Source organism: Mycteria americana, chromosome 2, assembly GCF_035582795.1.
Source record: "Mycteria americana isolate JAX WOST 10 ecotype Jacksonville Zoo and Gardens chromosome 2, USCA_MyAme_1.0, whole genome shotgun sequence".
In the NCBI taxonomy this organism is placed as follows: Eukaryota; Metazoa; Chordata; class Aves; order Ciconiiformes; family Ciconiidae; genus Mycteria; species Mycteria americana.
In genome coordinates, this window is record NC_134366.1 from 6,018,778 (window position 1) to 6,033,431 (window position 14,654).

Here is a 14,654-nt window from a genome sequence, read left to right on the forward strand (position 1 = left end):
CTGAGCGGTGCGGCGTTCAAGCATTAGTGCTCTCCTAATGTACATTTTACTCCTTTGTACAAATTACTCCTTTGTACAAAGCCACAAAGTGGTGGGATTTCTCCTCAACTTCTGGCTTTGGCCAAGAGAAATCAGCACCACAGGGCCAGGCCGAGGGGACTTCTGCACCTCCCTGACGTGCACGTTGTTTGCATTAGTCCTGTGCTCGCCCCTGCTTTTAGCAACGGGATGTTCGTTACAAGCCAGACATCTGGACCACGTCCCTAAACCGCAATAGGAGATGACTAATCCGCGTCATTAGGAATTATCTGCACAGAACCCCCACGCGCTTTGGGTTATTCAGCAATCAGACAGAAAAGGGTTTGTCTGGGATTGCCCCCTTCTCCTCTCGGGGGGTGGAAGCTACAAGATATCCTGGTCCTCCTGGATCCTTACAGTTCTTTTCCTCCAAAAAAGCAAGCCCAGAATGTGAGCAGCTCAGAGGCCAGTGGAAAGATGATGTCTAGAGGGTTCATTGCTCCCTGTTATAGATATTTTCGGTTTATACATCAGAAGAAATCACAGGCTTCAAAAGGTTTATCCAAAACCACCTACCTGGCAGGGAATAGCTTTTTTTCCAGCTGGATTTCTCCTTGGTATTACCCTCTTAGCACCCAAGTCAGCTCCACACACAGACAAGGGAAAGCCTCTTCCCCAAATCCTTGGGACTCCACTGCCTTTGCCATCTCCAGCCAAGCCTTTCCCAACCGGTGCTGCTGCCCTCTTGGTCCCTTGCTTCTGCCCCCCAGGTGGGGCAATCCCTGCAGACCTCCTCATAGAGTCTCCCATCTTCAAGGTGGTATTTACGGACCCTCATCATATTCCCCAATGGTAAAACAGACGTGATAAAGCCAAACTCCTTTTAGGCTGCTTGAAGACCTATAAACAGAGACCCCTAGAACATGAGCTGCATTTTATTCCAGTTATGAGCAAGCCTTGTCCTGCATCCAACTTGCCAAAGAAAAGAGAGTCCGGGGCTAATTTACTAAAAGCACAACTTTTAGGTCAGTCTGACATTTGTTGTGCATGGGAAAACGTTCCTCGGAAGTATTGGACTTTACTGCTGTGGAAGAACTTGCAATCAAAATTAACGTGGCGGAGGAATTGCTAGCTGTCATCAGCTGCGATAGAGGCCCACACCAATGCCTTGTCATTACACCGAAGCGCAGCACTGACAACCAACTTCATACTGCGAGTTGCCAAGCGCTATTTATGCAAATAAATGGCTGTGCACATAAATAGATGTAAAATAAATGTTAATATAATTGCTCCTTTCTTCTCCATGCTTTTGTTTGGGATTTCTAATTCTTTGTGGTTTCCCTTCTTATCCCACTCATCTTTTTCCTTAGTGATTACAATACAGATCTTTTTTCTGTCGTTTCCTCCTTCCCCTCTTCAGAGTCACTGCTATAAACAGACTCCTTTGTCCAGGAGACTGCCTGAAAGGACTCCTTCCAGCCACGCCAGAGGCTGCATGAGGAATAATGGAGCGATAAAAGGAATGGAGGAATAATAGTGCAGAGGATGCACTAGGAATAACGTCAGGATGATCCCTCTGTTCCCAAAGAACAGCTCCGTTTTAAAGATTGTAACTTACACGCGGAAGGAATAGGGTGTCCATCTCTATCCCACTACCCTGTTTTCTCACAAGGCAGAAAGGCAGCGTAATGTCGTGACTGACACACCTGACCAGGACTCGGGAGATTCAAGCTCAGCCATCACATCTGCTGCCAGCTGCCTGGGCAATCTAAGGGAGGAAACTCATCTGCACCGTGCATCAAGTATTGCTGTTCTCATTTCCAGCTTGTTCTACCGTGAGGCATTAGACATGCAGAAACTCAGCCTTAGTCCTAAACTCATTTGTAAGGAAAGCAAGCTAAAAAAAAGAAAGATGTTCATGCAATTTGCCAAAGGATGTTCATTTCATAAGATGATCTGAAGCAAAACTGGCGATATTTTTGGGAAGAAATACTGTGCAGTACACACCACCACAGACTATTTTCTTGTGTGGCCCAAGGAATACTATCTGGCAGGCTCCAAATTTCAACTTCTGTCAAGAGAGCACTACGGAACCCCTCCAGGGGACAGGGATGAGATAGCACTTTGGTTGTGTTTCTCTGTGGACCAAAAAACTGCTGCAAGCCACAAAGGGACAGGCTAGTTAGTCAACACATTCTTGCTTTTCAGTGGAAATGGGGAACACTGACTAAAGGATTCCCATGCCTCAGAAGAGCATTTTTCTACAGAAAAAAAAATTGGTTTTTTTAATCTAATAACTGAACGTCCAGACCCAAGTATTTCGATGTGAGCATGTTGCTGCAGGGCCTCATAAGAGACACCTACAGTGAGATTCCCAAGAAGAAAATTTAGCATCTAAATGCCCTATGCCTCACTCTCCCTCTCCAAGAAGGGAGACTGTGCAGTGCATCTGTCAGCCCAACCAGCCAACCTGATCACAGAAAAAAAAAAATCAAAAAGAAAGAAAAAAAAGAAAGGAGAACACCAAGTACCAAAGGAACAACAAATCACAGGCATGACAACAGCATCTCCAAAGGAATCTTTCCCCCACATCAATTTCTGTGCTAAAAAACAAAGAAAAAAAACCCCTAAAAGTGACCCAAACAAGTAAATTAAAAGTTTCTGAGCTGCAAACATGAACCAAATCCCCGCTAATTCCACCTACTTTGGCCACTCCCCACCTCGCAGACTAGACTCCCATCGCCCCGCGAGCCAGACTTGTTCCAGCTAGTCCAATTTAGTGAAGCAACAATTCAACATACTCCAACGCCCTTTCATCTCATGGGGCCTGTTGGTCTGAATCCTCAACCCTGGATGCGCGAGGAGAGCGGGATGCTGACTATTTGCGCCTCCTCCATCAGAGAGCTCTGAGTAACAATGAGCATGCAGCTACGGCTGGTCCGCTTACGGATAAAAAGAAAAATCATAAAGGAGGCAATGCTTTTCCAAGCATCAGTGTTGTAATTGGGAAGGAAAGTTTGATTGCTAATATGATAAAATGAAACGCAAGTGGCAGCCAACAATTCTAAAGCTGGTATCAGAACACAATATAACTCTACTGGTGATTTATAAACGAAGATACAGAGTGGATGGGCTGTGGATACGAATTTGATTGCAAGATGTCAACCTTATGAAACTTTTGTAGATAAGAATTCAGCCACTGAAAACTATTATTTTCCTTATTTTTGACTAATTATCTGGTTAACTGTGCATCTGCAGCACTTATAGCCACAGTTTTCAAAAGTGACAGCAGGGATTTTTCCCCCATTGTGAGAAAACAAATACATTATTTAAGAGAAGTCTAAAACTCTTTGCTATCCTGAAAGCAACCCGAGATGGCTTGGTATGGTCCCCACCCATCAACTTGCAGAAAATGCTACCCTCAGAGCCATCCAAAGCTGCGCTGGATTGTCTGCTTTGCCTGCAGCTGCAGAGAGCAAGCTCTGAATTTCTCTGGTCAGTTTTGTAAACATCTTGGACTTATTTCAGCATGAGCTGAACACAAATCCAGTGATTCAGCTTGGACAGCTGCTACCGCCAGGACACACTTTAAAACAGACATGCTACGTGCGCACTTTTCCCCTCTGCATCCAGAGTTCTTTGTTAGTAGCACAAGTGCCATTAAAATATGCATAACGACAGTAAATGACAATTTGTTTTCTTCCTTGCTAGGCATTCAGCAATTGCAAAGCTGACTGCAAGCTTATTCTAAGCCATAGCACCGGAAGTGGAATTCCAAGTGGACTTCCTCGCATGCTTCTCCAGCAGCTTCCCGGTCTCCTTAACTATTTTTCCCCTTCTTTTTTCCTTGCTATTTTGACAACTGAATTCTTTCTTCACAACTTTCACGTTCGCATAATACTTGTTCCATACGCAAACAGTCTATTAAATCCACTTTAGCTATTATATCAATGTCAGCGAATAATTTCTGACATTGCTCAAGGGACTACATTTTTGCTCACCAAATCAACTCTGAGTGTGCAACAGGGCCAAAATGTTTGGTTTTAGGAGCATAAAGATAAACACCAGTAATTAATATTTAAGCACTTTATATAAGAATGACATTATTCCTCCCAGAAGAGCCTGGGTGTCTACAGCTCAAAGTTGGCAGTCTGTCTTTCAAATATCTGAAGTACAATGTGCACATGATAAATATTGTATTTCATCAACGCTGTCAACAGAAAACATTTGACTAATCCAAATCTTAAAGCTGCATAGCCCGTAACAAGTTCTACTACTTCCAGTGCTAAGCAAGAGAAAGTATGCCTTGGGGTGAGATTTGAGATTTAACACCAGTTTTAGGCTCTGTTGCTATATTTGTGAATGATTTGGGGTATCACCCTTCTCCTCTGCTCCTCCGTTGCTCCTCTGTGATACAGGGATGCCTGTAGCTTCTTTTCAGCTCTTCAAAAAGAGGTCCTAAAGCTTATGCCTTGGTAAAATTATGTTATTTCTGATGTACTTAGCTCCTGCAGCACTTGTTAACTTCAGTTCTAACATTTCAACTCTGTTCTCCCAGCATGGAGAACCTCTTTGGTCTACTGGAGTTTGGGGTGGACTCAAGCAATGCCTTACCTGTTTGCTAGAGTGGACGCTGTTTTTATTCCTGTTGTTGTCCAGCAGCCCCCCACATTTGCCCAACGCTGCCAAATCCTTCATAATAGAGTTCAGAGCTTCTTCTTCATCTGCAAAAGAAGGAGAGACAACTGAAGTGTGGAAGTCAACCTCGCCCCCGGAAGCACAGAGTGAAAATACAGCATTGCAAATGCAATCTTTCAACCCAAATGGCTCAAAAGACACGACATCCAGCCTTCCTATTAAGAGAGGCAGTCAAAGGCTACACCACAGTCCCTCCCAGCCCATCGTGTCTTGGAAATACAGGTTTCTTCATCACAGGTCAGACAGATCCTCAGAAAAGCCAGTGGCTGAGTGTGGGTAACCACTGCTCCTCCAGCTCGTAGCCCAGGTCTGCTGCCCATGAGGCCCTTTCAAGAGGGACCCATAGGCCAGATGCACTGTCCAGGGGCCTGGATCCAGTCTGTGAGGTATAAGGTGGTGCTCTATAGGACAGAAACCTTTCAGGACCCAGAAAGCTCATGCAAAAGGTGATGGAGTACAAAACAGTTCTTCATCTCATAGAATCATTAAGGTTGGAAAAGACCTCTAAGATCACCTAGTCCAACCATCAACCCAACACCTACATGCCTACTAAACCATATCCCAAAATGCCACATCTACATGTTTTTTGAACTCCTCCAGGGATGGTGACTCCACCACCTCCACCCTCCACCACAACTGATTTTCAAAACTACAGCCAGTGAGAAACCATGGGAGAGGGCAAGAAACTCATTAGCAGAGGTAACAAAACTCAACTATGCAGGACAGAAGAGAGAGACACGCTGACAGCCCATATGGTATTTCTGATTTCTGCAGTAACTAGAGAACTTTGAAAGACCCATTTGATCTGAAACCAATCTCCTCCTTCTCAACACTTTTACATCTATGGTTGTGGTCTCTTAAAGCAGCTATAAACTATTACATTGCAAAATACCAACCACAAGCACTAAAAACCCTATCAAGACCTAGGGCACGGCATACTCGTTAGGTGGGTGTGAGAACCCGTTGCATGCTCCATATTCACGATACAGGCAAGACAGGCAGGTATTAGGCACATGAAGCTATTACTGTAAAAATACAAATACAGCTACTGCATTTTGTGTAAAACCAAGTGTCTCCAGTGTTAGAGCCGCCCCTACGCCAAGCCAGCCTGCAGATTTAACTCAAAGTCTGCAAAGATGTGAAAGATGACAAAAACTATATGAAATCAGACAGGACTGGACCCAAATACTGAGGTTCTTTCCCTAGAGATGTATGTGTCCCGGATGCTCATACTCAGATACAACATCATCTCCTCTTTTCCCACTCCTCCTGCTAAGTTGTATCAGGACTGAAGCTGTGGAAAAAAACGATGTGAGAAAAAGACTTCTCATGCATGCTGTGCACCCAGAGACATCTCATTAAAGAAATAAGGGGGAAAACGGGGGAAAATGTTTAAAATCCAGCGTCACTTTTATTTTAGAGCTCAGAAATGAGCTATAGTGCCTGCATCAGGCATTAGGAAAATGCCTACATTTTCCTGTAGGCAATGCACATGTATATATATATTTATATGTTTAATATTGATATATAAATATATTTAGCATATAATAAACAAAATAATAAAATTCATCTCAAAGTGCATTAAAGTGCAATTCCTCTTCCCTTCCACATTTCCCTACCCACTAAAAACACAGGTATGTTTTTCCAGAGGGGTGTCAGGGAGCGTAACCTGAAGTGCTACAAGAAACTACTCAAGAAAAAGATAACTTTCAGTTCTAGTTCAGGGGAAAAAAAAAACCAAACCAAAACCAAACACAACAACAAGAACAAGAATGTTCCCATAGTAGTTTGGGGTTTGGGTTGGGTTTTTTTGGGTTTTTTTATTTGTTTGTTTGGGGTTTTTTTTGTTGTTTTGTTGTGTTTTGTTTTTTTTTTTAAAAGGGACCTCTGGGGACAAGCCTAGTTTTCCAGACAGATTTTGTAGTAGGAAAAAAAAGAAAACAAAAAAGAAGAAAAAAAGCCTTTTTTTTTGTGGAGGGGGAAGGGAAAAGGGGGAGGGACAAGTTAAAAAAAACCCACAAAAACAAAAACCCCACACACCGCCCTCCAGGAATTTTCCACCAAAGCTATAATCTCTAAAATGCCCCTCACCCCTTTCTTTTTTCCAACCCGAGTGACAACAAAAGTTTCCTGAACTCACTGACACAAAACGCGGTCTGTAATGTCATGGGGAAACAGGGCTTCAGCAGGCAGTGGCAGAGCTGGGCTTTTACTAGCAAAACCACACGATTCACCACCGCTCTCCCACCTCCAAACCTTCCTGGACATGCCTGGCAGCATCTGCCAGGAGATGCATCTCTGGTTAACCCACCGGTGCTCTGCAAGGATAGTCCAGGACTTGTAAGAGTCAGCACTGCCCATCCCAAGGAGGAACAGCAGGTTTCGCTGGAGGTCAATAGTAATAATAATAAAAAATAATAATAAACCAACAAACAGGGACAGAGTAACTTCAAAGTTTTCTGGAGTGACTGTTGGCTGCTCCCACCATTCCTCCCAAGAGAAAGACCTGGCAGCCCCCAAGAGCTGGTCCAAACCCCCTGTAGACCACATCCCAGAGAGCTCCCACCACATCCCATGGGTACCCGCAAGGATTAACCATGCAGCCAAGAGCAATAGGATGAACCACGCTTTTGCTAGGATGTCCGACGAGCACATGGCATCACTGAAGACATCAAAAAAAAGAGAGATCTTTGAGCTCAAGTGGATCCTACCACTATTACCACTAGAGGTGAGTATTCAGCGTCACTGCTTCAGTGTTATTCCTACAGGGTAGGCTACTTTGTCCCTCGTACAGACAGTAGTCACAAGGGATTGCAATATAATTTCACAAGAAGGAAGCTGGAGGTGAGCAACCCTGCAAAATGCAGAGAGACTGCAATTGAAAAATCACCTCTGTGGGGTGTACAGAAAACCTGGATGTCCTCACTGCATACCCTACCACATGGGGCTTATGCTGGCCATCAAGTCAGGGTATTCAAACTAACTTGTGACAAGTTGTTTACTAATCGAGAAAGCAAGGAAGGCCCATTTCCCATGGACTTCTGTCTTCTCCTCAAACACCAAGGGGTTTCCAGTGTCCAGGAAAGGTTGGATTTATATTACATTGCCCTCAAAGCATTAACTGAGTCTTCCTCCTCTACCTACCCATCAGTTTTGTCAAAACTTTTTGCAATGCAGTCTTCCGAGTCCATCAAATACAGGTTTAAAAATTCCTGGTGCTGCAACCCCACCTGCATGATTGTGAAAAATCACATTTCCTTAGAAAGTCAGGGTACTCATCTCTGCCAGAAGTGTCCTTTTGCATCTCTCCCAACACAGCAAAGCAAGAAGCATCCACTCACTTTCAGTAACTGCTTAAATTTAGCCTATTTTCACAAATACCCAACCATCAACTTAATCAACCTAGAATCAGTGGTGTAAAACTGGGCCCTAGCTGTCCCGAACCAGGTACTAGAAGAAAAAAAAAAAAAAAAAAAAAAAAAGAGAAGGAAAGAGAATGTATTTCTAATATTTATGCTGTCCACTCAGCATCTTTGTTCCTCCATCTACTAAAAAGCCTATGCCAAAGAACATTCTGAAGAGCATTTGAGAATTTTTTATTATAAAACATGAGTGTTACTTGTCAAAAAACCAAAATACACATCCATGCCATCACTGCTACAAAATAAGATAAGAAAACTTCTTCCTATATGAACAGGAAAGGTTGTTTTCTGCTGCTGGAGCGTGAAAGAATACAACTTAAGCACAAGCAGGAATAAGTTATTTCCTTGAAGTAATGTATTTCTATGTGGTTAAGTAGCTTTTTAACGACTTTTAACAGTGTGGTTTTAGTTCAAGAGAACTGCAATTCAGAGGGACTATGACCGAAGCCTCAACTGTTCAAAACAAAGCAAAAAAACCCCACACCATCCTCTGAAGCAACTTCAGAGCAGGAGCACCATTTGCATCATCGGTTGCAAAACTGACACTTCCCAGTCCTCTCTGTGACAGCTTTGCACAGGAACTGATGCTTTCCAGACTAAGCCTCTTGCCCATCCTAATTACTGCTCCTGGGGTCTCCGAGCTGACTCCCAAGAAGGGTGGAGAACTTTGTTCCATGGAAACAAGCAGCCAGCTCAGCCAGTTCAGTCAAAATTCAAACAAGTACTGAAACTTACTGGATAATTAAATCCAAATGCCACTCCCAAGCCTATCCAGCAAAAGGGGCGTCACAGGCTGCTCGCTCTCCGTTTGGCTTGCTTTGAGCGAGCAGAGGGTGCAGGATGGATGGCTCTCCCCAGGGGAAAATGCCAGGGAATCGATAGGAAACCCATGCCCAAGGGACACGCAAGATCAGGTTCTCCTGATCTAACACTGGCAGGACCCAAATATGCTGCAGCCTTGTGAGAAGGCAGCATTGAGACTACACAGCAAACATCTCCCCAAGCTCTACCACGGCTCCAGAGCAAAACAGCTGCAAGTTGCACAACACCAATGAAGTATCTGCAGAGCTCAGATGGACTCAGAGACTCATGGAAACCACTGACTTTGTGCAACGCGAGTAGGCCCTTGCTCCTGAACAACCTTCTGGCCCAGCTTTACTCTTGCACCGTTTTGTACAAATTCACTTAAGGTATTGTAGGTTGACAGGATGAATTACTTTTATAACGAAGCCTGCTCTCTCTCCAGCACAACGTGTAAACAGGAATACTTCTACTATGGAAGAGCAGGACACAGAAAAGCTGATTACACAGACAGCAAAAATTAAATGTAAAAATCAGTTGTGTTTGGCCGTGTCCTTTTGCCCCCAGTGTCTCTTCTTCCATCTTCAGCTCTTTACTTTCAGCTATTTCCCTTAGTGGGAAACTCATTTCTTTCTTCCCTACTTCCCACCATCACCCCAATTTTGCACTTTTAAAATCATCTTCCTGTGACAAAGCTCATTTGATCACATCACCAGCCCACCCAATCAAGGACCACTTCAACCAAATATAGTAGAGGTCTCAAAGATAGTAATGTCCCAAAGGTTTGGGGGCGGGGGGAAATCCATAGTCACATAGAGGAGACGAACACATGGAAGAAGTCAGCCAAGAGCCCTCCTAGGAAGCAATGACAAGCAGAGCTACAGTGGGCATGGGAAGGTTGGTTTTATACTTTAAAAAGTACGCTGATCCATTTTGTCAGGATCTTATAAAAAAGAGAATGCCTTCTTCTCTCATCAAGTTTTCAGTTCTGTAAGATGTTAAGACTCACAGGTCCAAGGCTCTACCAATGCGAATCTAGGGCATTCAGCACTTAGTAAAATCAACTATGAAGTGAAATCAGAAAGCCACAAGATGACACATCTCTCTGCCCTTCAGATACACGTTTCCGGTGCTGCTACATGCCTTTGGTTCCAGCGTGCATGCGGGAGAGAGGAACTTGGAGTTTCAGTCTTAGTACAGCAGGCTCACTGCTGCATGAGAAGGAAAAAAAAAGCAAGGGAGAAATAGCAAGCCTGAAGGTCAACACGGACCACCCAAAACAATTCAACAGTCGGGAGAGAAAGCAAATGAAAAAGGGACAAAGGAATAATTTAGCTGTGTTCAGATGGTCTAGACAGTGCTGTTGTTGTTGGCTTCACTAATAGGTCATTACTAAGAGCAGCTTACGGTAGTTCCATGAAACTGCTTCCATCAACACTGAAAAAAAAAAAAAAAAGGCACCAGCTGGATGAAGCACACAGAAAAGCCTGCAGAAGTAAAACACAGTCTTGTAAAACACGACAAGTTCTGATTTCGGCCTCTCACACACACCAAGCAGAGACGGGGCTGGGAAAAGTTGGGGAAAAATCCTGGGCGTTGCAGAGGGAAGAATATTGTCCTCTGAGTCATTACTGAGCAAGGCTGGAGTGTGTAGCTAAGGGGCCGCACGCTGTCATATACGCTTCCGCTTGGATCCAACGTAAAACCACAGACGTGACCGCTTGTGGTCACTAAAGATCCCATTGTGCTTTTCACAGCTGTGATGTTGATAGCCCAGTTCAGCCGTTGTGCCTGTGTAAATTCCAGCAGCACCCTCCATTGCTAGCATCCACCTCTCTGGAAGGTGATGCAACTGCTGGGGATATCCCCAGGCAGAGGGAAGAGCTCTGTGAAGGCTGAGAGGGGATGAGGAGAGGATGGGAAGCCTCACAGAACCATTGTCGCCTTCAGTAAGAGCCCTTTCAAAAGGCAAGACTTTGAACATACAGTGAAAAAAATATTGCAATGTAATAAAACATACTGAAAAGAAATATGGAACCACTACAACACTAACAGTCTTAACTTTGGCCTACAAAGGCCATCAGCCTTCCATTTTCTCTGTTTTTGGAAAACTTTTTTTTTTTTAATTAACTGGTATACAAGATTTATCATTTACCAAAGAGAACCTCAACTGAAAGCGAAGACTCACTACCTCAGCATCACTCAGTACAAAGGGCAGTCTCTGTCCTGATGGACTTTCAGCTAAATTGTCAGCTGGAAAGAGACATGAGTGTTTTTTATGTCTCATTTGATGAACAGGAATCTGAGACAGACAGAAGTCTTGCTCAAGACTACACAAGTCTGCAGCCAAAGCTAAGTACATTAATGGAGCTTACATTCAGAAAGGACTTAACTTGATCTAGCCTTCCTGGCTGTATACAAAGGCCACAGAAATTAATTTAGCAGCCTCTACATCATGATCTTGACCTGGAATCACACAAAACAGCCTCTTTCAGAAAGCTGTCCAGAAAGTCTCAGTTTGAACAGTTCACGCACTTATTCCAATAACCTCTCTGTAACAAGTATCTCCCTAAGTTCCAGTTTGAGTATAGCTCGCTTCATATTCTACTCATTAGATCTTGATATCCCTGTACCTTAGAGACCTCCCTATTAACAGAAATCCCCCCTCATCTTCTGCAGGTATTCACAGACTGCTCTCTCATCCCCTTTTAACCCTTCTTCATTTAACTAAATGGAAACACATAGCTTCTTACATTAGAGTAATCCTTAATTCATTCCTACAGCTCTTCCTAGTTGTCTTTTTTTTTTTCTTCATGAAGAGCAGAGCAAACATCAGAGTAGCATATAATGTTCAATGGCCACAACACCTTTTCATTTCAATTTGCAGTGTAACTATAGGGTAACAGCAAACTTGGCCCACACGTTACAGTGAAAGTTCATGTCTACTGGGCCACCAGCAACTTGGGCTGCCCACTGCCTTCGTTAGAAGGTCAATGTCATACCAGTCCTTCCTGGTATGATGCTTCCTGGTCCAGGGAACTAGACAACACTAACTTATGCAAAAGCAGGTGTCAAAGAACTTGCTTGTGAAGACAAATGCTGCCTTTTCTCCAAAAGCCAGAGGAAGAAAAAGCTTGGAGGTGAAGAGAAACCCAGGACTTCTGGGTTTCTTCAGTACCTGCAAACACTATCAACGTCTGACATATACTGCCACCAGGATTCAGGCCATGCACAAAATACCAGGGGCTGAGGTACCACGACAGCATGGACTCAGCGATCTTAAGGGCCTTTTCCAACCTAAATAATTCTATGATTCTAAATAGCAGAAGGGATCAATAAGTAAGTAACCACTGTCACAGTGACCGACCCAGTCAATACTAGGAAGGAGTCCGGTGAGCTAGAAGCTCAAGAGCCTGACTTGGATCATAACAAAAGCCTCTAAGCAAGTAAAGAAGGGACCCAGACACACTCACAGGCAGCTACAAATACTGTTTGGTAACTCACCCCCCTTAGAAGGGCTGTCTGGGAATGACCTGCCGCAAAACAGATTGCTGCGTGCATCCACCTACTGACAGAGATGCAGATACACCTCCATGTAAATTAAACCAACATGCACAAAGCATTTTGCTACTGTCTGCAGCAGTGTTCAGTATCTGATAAAGAGAAAAATTATCCAGTTACCCTCCCCCAGTCCAGATTACTGTGCACTGCAGCAGACACACCAGTGGAGCATGTTCCTTTTGCAAATCAGCAAAGGCTCGCCGGCAGCTGGATCCTGCTGTCGTTCCCCCTCCTGCAACCCCACCCAAGGGATGGCAAGGTCACCCCTGTGTAGGACTCGAGGGCAGGGCACAGCTCAGCAGGTCACACAGAGCAATTATACATGAGGAAGTGAGGGAAGACCCTTCTGATATGCAGGATTTCTTGGCAGGAGTTTGCTCGCTGACGTCTTAAGCTTGGGACACACAAATTCACACAGATAACTAATGCCATGAGGTGCTGGGGTTTCTTGAAAGCACGTTTCTCCTTATCGAGGAGTTATGATGCTAAAGGGTGCACCATAGGTGCTATGGTGCTCCTTCTAGAAGACTATTAATACGCACCAATAGAAGACTATTAATACTTTACCTGACAAATTGATAGTAAACATTTACTCTCCATAAATGGCATCATTTTGGATTTTGAATTTTGCTTTTGTAGCACAACTAGTAACTGCTTTGTTGAAAGAAACAAAACCAAACCCATCAGAAGCTTTTGACAGCTACAGACATCCATCACGCCAAACACTCAATAAAACATCCGTGGTTTTAGGGTACAGTTATATTACCTCACAGACCCTTTTCTCAGGGGTAAAGCTCATTTTGAGAGTTCCTGCCTCCTATTCCCCCTCTACCCCATGCTATCCCTCAGGTGACCCATACACCTATTGGGAAAATTGCAGAGTCAACAGAACAGAGAACCTGTTTAGATCAAAAACAACCCCTTCCCCTTACATCCCCTTGCAAAAGGGGACAGAAATTAGTGCTCAGGAATGGGCTTGAGGGGAAGGCAAAAATCTGTTGAAAAAAGCTAACCAATTATTTTTTACATTATAATTAGTAAACCTGTATATCACATACACAACTAATTCTTATCACCACAACAACAGGACCCAACCAGTACCCAAAATAATCATGTACACAAATAAGCAAACACCTCCAATGTAATGTTAAGTGATTGGGCTCTTAACATGCAATGCAAAAGCATTGAGAGCAACGACATTTTCTCAATGCAAGAGCATTGAGAAAACAGCAAAAGAGAATAAACTAGCAAATAAGTATGCTATATCATAATGTATTGAGATACTGTATGTGCGATAACTAAGTACTTCAACTACCCTCTGAATTTCCCCAGGGAAAACAAAAAACTAAGGTAACACTACTGGGAATTCACCTCAGTTTAGGTAGGGCAAGAGTGATGCCCTTAAAACACTGAGTGATCGGTGCCTTGCAAACACCAAAACCAAAACCTTTTGAGGGCATTGAACGGCAAGTTTTATCGCTTACGTAAAAGTTTCAGTGGCTAATCCACAAATCATACAAGAAATTTCTCTTGATGAACGTGAAGGCTGTGGCACGATACTGACGTACCCTCGTCCCAGAGATTTACCAGGGACTTTTGCAACGGAAAAGGACTCCGAATCCAAAAGGTGTTTGGTTTAGCTCAGCAGGGAGGGAAAGTAGGGTTACGTCTGCAGTTCATTACAACCCTCTGCTCCCAAAATAGCCATTCCTCTGACGGCGCCATGCGCAGTAAAATTCCACGGGATCAGAGCTGCCGGCAGAGCCTTCCCATGCTCTGCCCTCCTCCACGAACCAATCCCCGTGCACACTCGTCACCACATGTCCCCCATACATCCCCGCACACGCGGAGGGCGGCGAAGCCCAGCTACGAAGCCATTTTCCCCCCCAGATACAGCCCGTGTGACATCCCGACAGCCAGATTTGGTTAGGGCGAAGCAGCTCAGGGACGAGGGCATGTAAAACTCTCCGGCATTACGGGATGAGGAGAGCTGCTCGGTGGCTGCACTGTGATGGGCGTCCAAGCTGGACGGCTTGGAGATGGGCAAAAATCTTTGCCGTTGTGGGTTTATTCCGTGGCTTTCAGATAAAGGCTCAGGCACAAAACCCGGCCTCCTCCCTCCTTCTCACAGCCCCCCTCCTCCAGCAGCGCGAT

At 44.2% G+C, this 14,654-nt stretch overlaps 1 protein-coding gene across 4 annotated transcripts in view; it reads right to left on the reverse strand.

The window, feature by feature from the left end:
• LOC142405246 (mitogen-activated protein kinase kinase kinase 3-like) overlaps positions 1 to 14,654 on the reverse strand; it is an 83,262-nt gene that overhangs the window by 39,175 nt on the left and 29,433 nt on the right. For all 4 annotated transcript variants that reach the window (XM_075492310.1, XM_075492311.1, XM_075492312.1 and 1 more), the window contains one exon: positions 4,633 to 4,742. In XM_075492310.1, coding sequence (XP_075348425.1) covers positions 4,633 to 4,742 — 110 coding nt within the window. The remainder of the gene's footprint in view (positions 1 to 4,632; positions 4,743 to 14,654) is intronic.